This window comes from Oncorhynchus mykiss, chromosome 9, assembly GCF_013265735.2.
Source record: "Oncorhynchus mykiss isolate Arlee chromosome 9, USDA_OmykA_1.1, whole genome shotgun sequence".
NCBI lineage: Eukaryota > Metazoa > Chordata > Actinopteri > Salmoniformes > Salmonidae > Oncorhynchus > Oncorhynchus mykiss.
Genome location: NC_048573.1, coordinates 46,635,883 through 46,644,102, shown reverse-complemented (window position 1 = coordinate 46,644,102; position 8,220 = coordinate 46,635,883). Strand labels below are relative to the sequence as shown.

Sequence of the window (8,220 nt, the reverse complement as noted above, 5' to 3'; positions counted from 1 at the left end):
AACAACAGATTTCTACCATGTCAGCTCGGGATGCGATCTTGCAACCTTTTGGCTTCTACTCCAACACTCTAACCACTAGGCTACCTGCCGCCATTACAGAACATTTCAGATAGAAATGTATCATGAACAGATATCATGGTCTACTTTATCAGATAAAATGGAACAGACACTTTCCCTAGTCTAGTTTAATACACCCAGTTCACTTTCTGTATCCCATCTCACTTGCCTCAGCTGTGGAAGTGTGTATGTGAAGGGGAGGGAGCGGATTATTATTTTCTCTATAAACAAGCTTGGCCTCACTCCTGCCAAGTTCCAACAGAACACAGACACACAGAGGTCTCTTTCTTTGCAAGTCAGCAATTTCCTCTCGCATGTGTTTGGCACTAGAGTGGGGGGAAAAAAGCCCTCAGCATTCCAAATAAAAAGCCTTGTTTATACCTGCCGCTAACAGGCGTGCTGTGTCCTGATCTTCTCCACATTCAGATTGTGCCCACATTTTCAGACATCTGTCTGCACGTGGTATTAAAATGTGTCTCCTATCTGTCCAAGGTGTACGCATTGTGACCAGATTTCCTGGTCTATCCCTGTATGCAAATGATTTGACTGATATTCTTTCAATATAATGTTTACTTAAATGTACATATTGATGCCACAAGTCTATTGTGCCACCTGTAAATGATAGAGGGCAGGATAATGATGAGAAAGAGAATGAGAATGATTTAAATGGTTTCACTGACCAGAGCCGTCTACAAATGCGTGCCTGACTACCTCCGGTGGTGGGCAGGATCAGGACAAAGGATGCATGTTAGAACCAGGTATAAACAGGGCTAATGAGGGTCATGTCCGGTTTAATAGCTCTGCTGAACTCAGTCCATTTAGACAGGGAAGTGGGTATACACTGGCAGGGAACACAGAAACGTTGTGCAGAGTTGGGGGAGGTGTAGTAACACTAGAAACCTAAGTGCTCCAGACAAATCCCTGACCTGGTGGAAAGACGGAACGTGTACATACTTGAGCAATTTTCATTCTTAGTGTGTTCCATCATCTGTCGTTGTAGCTCAGCACCGACATAAAAAGGCACCCTGGAAACTAGATTTCCACCAACAAGGTAATACATGTACTGGAATGTATATAAAGGCTGCACATACCGCTTTATTGATTGGAATACAAACAAGTACAACCCCCCCCCCCTCCCCCTCTAAAAAAAAAACAAGCATTCCTCTTCTTGAAGGAGAACTCTTCTTTTTTTTATTGAAATGATTTGAGGAGTCTATGAGTGTTGTCACTTCTCTCCAGACCCAAACCTTGCTGTCCTATGAGCAGGGCTCACTGCAGGCGTGGCCGCAGGTTGTCCGGCAGCACTTCTGTTCCTCGGGGCACTGGCCGTCATGGTAACAGTACTCAGCACACATGGGGGTCCCCTTAGGCAGGGCACAGCGACCAGGTTTCACTAAGGCAACAGAAAAAATGTGTTTCATTATAAAGTAGCAACATACTGTAGGTTTATGGTAGCAACAGCCTACAATGACTATTCCCATTAAAGTTTTACAATTAAAATGACTTGGAATCTTTCTTATTCTATAGCTGGAATGCTCAGGGTCATATATATATATATATATATAGACTCTATGTGCCTGCATGGCTCTTGGAAATGTTCTTAATTGAGTGTCTCAGCTCTAAAGAGAGTGTATGTGAAATATATTGATCTATGTGTATGTACATTACAAGATCCAGCTTTCTTGTTTCCAGAATAATGCAGCAAAAATGAATGTGTGTATCTGTCACTCTGGGACCATATCATACCTGTGTAAGGTGCAATGCACTCATGCCCACATCCATTGTGGCAGCATTTTTCATCATTGGGGCAGTCACTGTCATTGGAACAGAACTCGGCACACATCCCTGAACCCCATCGTCTGCGAGGGCACACTCCTGGCTTTGCTTTGGAAACACAATTTGCAGAGCAGACGTGTCAGGGAACCCAACTTACCATGAAGAGACATGAACCACTTTCTGAAAATCTGTCATATTTGTGACTAGATATTAGGTCCCCATCATCAATGTTTCCCTCAGGCCTATGTTCCCTCAAGCCTATGTTCTCTCAGCCCTATGTTCCCTCAGTAATCACTGAGGTTACAAAAAAAGATGATTATTTCAGCATCTACACAAATAGTTAAGTAATAATAGTTAAGGGTATATGGGACCTATTGAATATGTGCAATCACTGTGACCTTGACCTTTTGTCAATATTACAGACACATTTTATTTTCTAAGATAGATTATTATTCATATTTGTTTTGCATCTACTTAAGTAAAAATACATGTAATGCCTTATCGGAGAAGTTCTATGCAAGGTACAAACACATGCATCTTTAACTGTTATTGATGGTTCTTATTCATTCATGCAACATTGGAGCAACTCACCAAAAGACCATCAAGGATGTGAAAGATATACACAATGTAAAATATTTGTTTTCAGTTTTTCCTCATCTGAACCACGGGTACATTCCTTGCTCCTCCAAAAATAATAGATATTGAGAGATTTTGAAAAAAGGTTACTCCTCTCATTTGGGTTTAGAAGATAGAAAGAACTGAGGGGATTTCGGGCTGAGGGAACATAGGGCTGAGGAAACATAGGGCTGAGAGAACATAGGGCTGAGGAAACATAGGGCTGAGGAAACATAGGGCTGAGGAAACATAGGGCTGAGAGAACATAGGGCTGAAGGAACATAGGAGGGAGGGAACATAGGGCTGAAGGAACATAGGGCTGAGGGAACATAGAGCTGAGGGAACATAGGGCTGAAGGAACTTGGGGCTGAGAGAACATAGGGCTGAGGAAACAGAGCTGAGGGAACATAGGGCTGAGGGAACATAGGGCTGAGAGAACATAGGGCTGAGAGAACATAGAGCTGAGGGAACATAGGGCTGAAGGAACATAGGGCGGAGGGAACATAGGGCTGAGAGAACATAGGGCTGAAGGAACATAGGGCGGAGGGAACATAGGGCTGAAGGAACATAGGGCTGAGGGAACATAGAGCTGAGGGAACATAGGGCTGAAGGAACTTAGGGCTGAGAGAACATAGGGCTGTGGGAATTGAAGGAACAAAGGGCTGTAGGAACAGACATGGTCCCATACCAACCATTAGTTTGTGCGATTAACGGGGGCTGTGTTTGAGAGACAAGGGCAGATCCTGAAAACGGTTCTTCTCACAAAAACATCTGTAAACTATGAACGGTTTGAGCTACAAACTATTATGAACCCCACTATAAAAAACTGAGACGCTCATGAACACGCACTGTTTTCCTCTACGAAGCTCACAAGCCACACAAGAGTCCATAGAAAGCAAAGGTTCTTCTACATAAAAGATCATAGGACACCCCCGAACATATGTCTATAATACTGTAATAAGCTCACATTGTTGCTGTCACAAACTCCAAACTCCACACAGTTGTCACTGACTAGTTGGACATGAAGTTCTCACTAAGCAAAACATTTCTGTAAAAAAAATGTTTTTATCAGGTTATTGTTTGGTGGACCTCATTTTCTGTTGTTGACATTAGTCAATGATACTCATGATACTCATGATACTCAAGGCAACAAATGTGTCATTCTTTTTCATTACATTTCTACTAATACTTTCATTGTACTGAAAATAAAATTGTAAAACACTTAATTGTGAGGCTAAATATGAAGGCTGTACATATAGATCAATGAAAGTAGTGAAAAAACAGATTTTTGCTAGGTATCCCTGGGCCTGATGAGGTTAATAAGCTAGTCAGGTTCTTCTTACTGAAGGCAGGTGGGACACACACTGCGCCGCAGTCAAATACGCAGCATTTGTCATCTCCAGGACAGTCCTCATCGCAAAAGCATCCCTTTTGTGATGGCACCACGTTCAGAAGCCGCGGGCACTGACCTGCCTTTGGGAGGATTGGCACTGTGAGAGAGCAGGAGGAATCGTTGGAGTGAACTTGGGCGGCCTCAAATCAAGTTAATTAAGGTGTAATTACAAAGTAGGCTACTCTAGCAACATTACGGCAATGGATTACAAAAACAGAAGCTTTTTCGTTCATTTTCGGTACCTGCACATTCAGTGTAGGCTATGCGTAAAATGGCCAAGTGTAAGGCTGGATTGTTTCAACCAGCAAATTTAAATCATAATGGCTGGCTCGTGTTTTTAGTGAGTAAAACAACACAATAAGATGCAAAATAGCCTATACACAATTAGGCCTATATAGGCTAGTCACTTGTGCCTCACATCACAAAGGTAGGCCTACATGTCAAATGGCTACTTAAAATAACTAATCAAATTGCCTTACTTTGTTTCATGAAAAATAGTGACAAATAATGCAAAGTAATTTTAACAACTCACCTGTAGAATTGCCTCCAGTTTCTGCAGCAGAGATTATTTTCAAATCAAATGCCAACAGAACAATAACCAAAGCACAAAGCGCTGACGAATTCATTTCCATGCTGACTTCAAGACTGTACTTGGAGCAAATAGTCCAAATAGATTTCATAGAAGAGAGACCTGGACCGCGTTCAGTATGAAAAAACGTTGGGCATCGTTCAATTAAACGGAAACGGGGCAGTTCTGAACGACCAGTTGAAAAACGCGGAGGGGTTGGGTTGTTGTTTCAGGCCAGGGTTGGAGAACGCTCTCAGCATAACTGATAAAAAATATATATGAACGCCAGCAAGGCCGCTGCCCTTTAAATACTTAACTCATTGCTTCATGCCACCACACCTTATTAAATCTCAGTGAGTGACACCCGCCACACCCACCAAATGGAGCAAACATACGTCAAAGTCTGTTCAATAACGTTTTGGGGAAACGTGTCGTTCAGTACAAACCGTCACGCAACGTAGCAAACGTTTATTCGAACTGAACATACCCCAAAGGAGAGCCCAACGCATGGGGAACAATAGACCTGCAGGGTCCCTATGTCCCTCATTTTACATTCCGAGTTCGGATCAAACACTTGCTTAGGTCACATCTAATAACAATTATTAAAGAGACAATATGGAACTTTTTACGTGGGTTGCTCTTGATCCAAATGGACAGGAACGTTGCCCAGAAATTAGAACAGATATTCATAATTGGACAAAAAAAGGGAACACCACCCTAAACCCATCAGCAAAAGCAAATATTGTTAGCCTAAAACTAAGGATTTGTATGGTTTTGGATAGGAAATTGATGAATATTACATGAACCATACAGCCAACATTTACATGGGTGTCAGGTAGCTTAAGGGCTAGAGTGTTTGGCCAGTAACAGAAAGGTTGTGAGATCAAATCTACAAGGTGAAAAATCTGTCAAAGTGCTCTTGAGCAAGGCCCTTAACCTTAATTGCTTCCGGCTTGCTGTTGATAATAGCAGATCCTGGCTGTGACACCACTCTCTGAAGGTGTATCAGGGAAAGTTATGATATGCAAAAAACACATTCCCATTCACACATGCATATTAAAACACACTTGAACATTGGACAAATATAAGCACCACCAAATTGTTATTAACATTCAAGCTGAAATTTGCTATATACAATGAAACTGTAATAAAAAATACACTAACTGAACCTCAAATGAGATGGTAATTCAATGACTGAAAGGATTTCTGTTGGACTGCTGGTGACATCCCATAATGCATAATGATTCATAAATGAAATGTTTCAAATCAAATCCAATTGCATTTGTCTCATGAGCCAAATATATTTTGAGAATGACATGAATATTAATTTTCACAAGGTCTGCTGCCTCAGTTTGTATGATGGCAGTTTGCATATACTCCAGAATGTTATGTATAGTGATCAGATGAATTGCAATTAATTGCAAAGTCCCTCTTTGCCAAGAAAATTAACTGAATCACTCCAAAACATTTCCACTGCATTTTAGCCCTGCCACAAAAGGATCAGCTGACATAATGTCAGTGATTCTCTCGTTAACACAGGTGCAAGTGTTGACGAGGACAAGGCTGGAGATCACTCTGTCATGCTGATTGAGTTCGAATAACAGACTGGAAGCTTCAAAAGGAGGGTGGTGCTTGGAATCATTGTTCTTCCTCTGTCAAACATGGTTAACTGCAAGGAAACACATGCCGTCATCATTGCTTTGCACAAAAAGGGCTTCACAGGCAAGGATATTGCTGCCAGTAAGATTGCACCTAAATCAACCATTTATTGGATCATCAAGAACTTCAAGGAGAGCGGTTCAATTGTTGTGAAGAAGGCATTAGGGCACCCAAGAAAGTCCAGCAAGTGCCAGGACCGTCTCCTAAAGTTGATTCAGCTGCGGGATCGGGGCACCACCAGTACAGAGCTTGCTCAAGAATGGCAGCAGGCAGGTGTGAGTGCATCTGCACGCACAGTGAGGCGAAGACTTTTGGAGGATGGCCTGGTGTCAAGAAGGGCAGCAAAGAAGCCACTTCTCTCCAAGAAAAACATCAGGGACAGACTGATATTATGCAAAAGGTACAGGGATTGGACTGCTGAGGACTGGGGTAAAGTTATTTACTCTGATGAATCCCCTTTCCGATTGTTTGAGGCATCCGGACAAAAGCTTGTCCGGAGAAGACAAGGTGAGCGCTACCATCAGTCCTGTGTCATGCCAACAGTAAAGCACACCTTGCCATAAGGCAAAAGTGATAACTAAGTGGCTTGGGGAACAAAACATTAATATTTTGGGTCCATGGCCAGGAAACTCCCCAGACCTTAATCCCATTGAGAACTTGGTGGTGGTCACTTGGTGGTGGTCAATCCTCAAGAGGCGGGTGGACAAACAAAACCCCACAAATTCTGACAAACTCCAAGAATTGTTTATGCAAGAATGGGCTGCCATCAGTCAGGATGTGGCCCAGAAGTTAATTGACAGCATGTCAGGGCAGATTGCAGAGGTCTTGAAAAAGAAGGGTCAACACTGCAACACTGCAACACTCGTTGCATCAACTTCATGTCATTGTCAATAAAAGCCTTTGACACGTTTGAAATGGTTGTAATTATACTTCAGTATTCCATAGTAACATTTGACAAAAATATTTAAAGACTCTGAAGCAGCAGAGTGTAGACCTTACAGTGAAATGCTTACTTACAAGCCCTTAACCAACAATGCAGTTTAAAGAACCCCCCCCCCCCCCCCCAAAACAAAAGGTAAGAGATAAGAATAACAAATAATTAATGAGCAGCAGTAAATAACAGTATCGGGGCTATATACAGGGGGTACCGGTACAGAGTCAATTTGCGAGGGCACCAGTGTCTAGGCAATTGAGGTAATATGTACTGTACATGTAGGTAGAGTTATTAAACTGTGCATAGATAATAACAGAGAGTAGCAGCAGCATAAAGAGGGTGGGGGAAATGCAAATAATGTGGGTAACCATTTGATTAGATGTTCAGGAGTTTTATGGGTTGGGGGTAGAAGCTGTTTAGCCAGAAGAGGACTGGCCACCCTTCATAGCCTGGTTCCTCTCTAGGTTTCTTCCTAGGTTTGGGCCTTTCTAGGGAGTTTTTCCTAGCCCTCGTGCTTCTCCACCTGCATTGCTTGCTGTTTGGGGTTTAAGGCTGGGTATCTGTACAGAACTTTGAGATATCAGCTGATGTAAGAAGGGCTATATAAATACATTTGGACCTAGACTTGGTGCTCCAGTACCGCTTGCCGTGGGGGGGTCAACACTGTAGCAGAGAGAACAGTAGCAGAGAGAACAGTTTATGACTAGGGTGGCTGGAGTCTTTGACCATTTTTAGGTCCTTCCTCTAACACCGCCTGGTATAGAGGTCCTGGTTGGCAGGAAGCTTGGCCTCGGTGATGTACTGGGCCGTAAGCACTACCCTCTGTAGTGCCTTGCGGTCGGAGGCCGAGCGGTTGCCATACCAGGCAGTGATGCAACCCGTCAGGAGGCTCTCGATGGTGCAGCTGTAAAACCTTTTGAGGATCTGAGGACCCATGCCAAAACTTGTCAGTCTCCTGAGGGAGAATACGTTTTGTTGTACCCTCTTCATGACTGTCTTGGTGTGCTTGGACCATGTTAGTTTGTTGGTGACGCCAAGGAACTTGAAGCTCTCAACCTCCTCCACTACAGCCCCGTGAATGAGAATGGGGGCGTGCTCGGTCCTCCTTTTCCTGTAGTCCACAATCATCTCCTTTGTCTTGTTCATGTTGAGGGTGAGGTTGTTGTCCTTGCACCACACGGTCAGGTCTCTGATCTTCTCCCTATAGGCTGTCTCATC

The 8,220-nt window shown here is 43.1% G+C and overlaps 1 protein-coding gene across 2 annotated transcripts; it reads right to left on the bottom strand.

Annotated features, from left to right (window-relative positions):
• Nucleotides 1-1,220: 1,220 nt before the first annotated feature.
• On the bottom strand, nucleotides 1,221-4,709 carry LOC110532227 (WAP four-disulfide core domain protein 18). Of its 2 annotated transcripts, XM_036988155.1 has the most exons (4): nucleotides 4,374-4,709; nucleotides 3,792-3,938; nucleotides 1,804-1,941; nucleotides 1,221-1,450 (listed from the first exon to the last, which is right to left on the bottom strand). In XM_036988155.1, the coding sequence occupies exons 1-4, from the start codon at nucleotides 4,519-4,521 to the stop codon at nucleotides 1,314-1,316; spliced, it is 570 nt and encodes a 189-aa protein (XP_036844050.1). In that variant the 5' UTR covers nucleotides 4,522-4,709; the 3' UTR covers nucleotides 1,221-1,313. The 2 variants fall into 2 exon arrangements, with proteins under 2 accessions (XP_036844050.1, XP_036844051.1); XM_036988156.1 differs by lacking the exon at nucleotides 3,792-3,938 and having other exon boundaries at nucleotides 4,374-4,682.
• Between the last annotated feature and the right edge of the window lie 3,511 nt (nucleotides 4,710-8,220).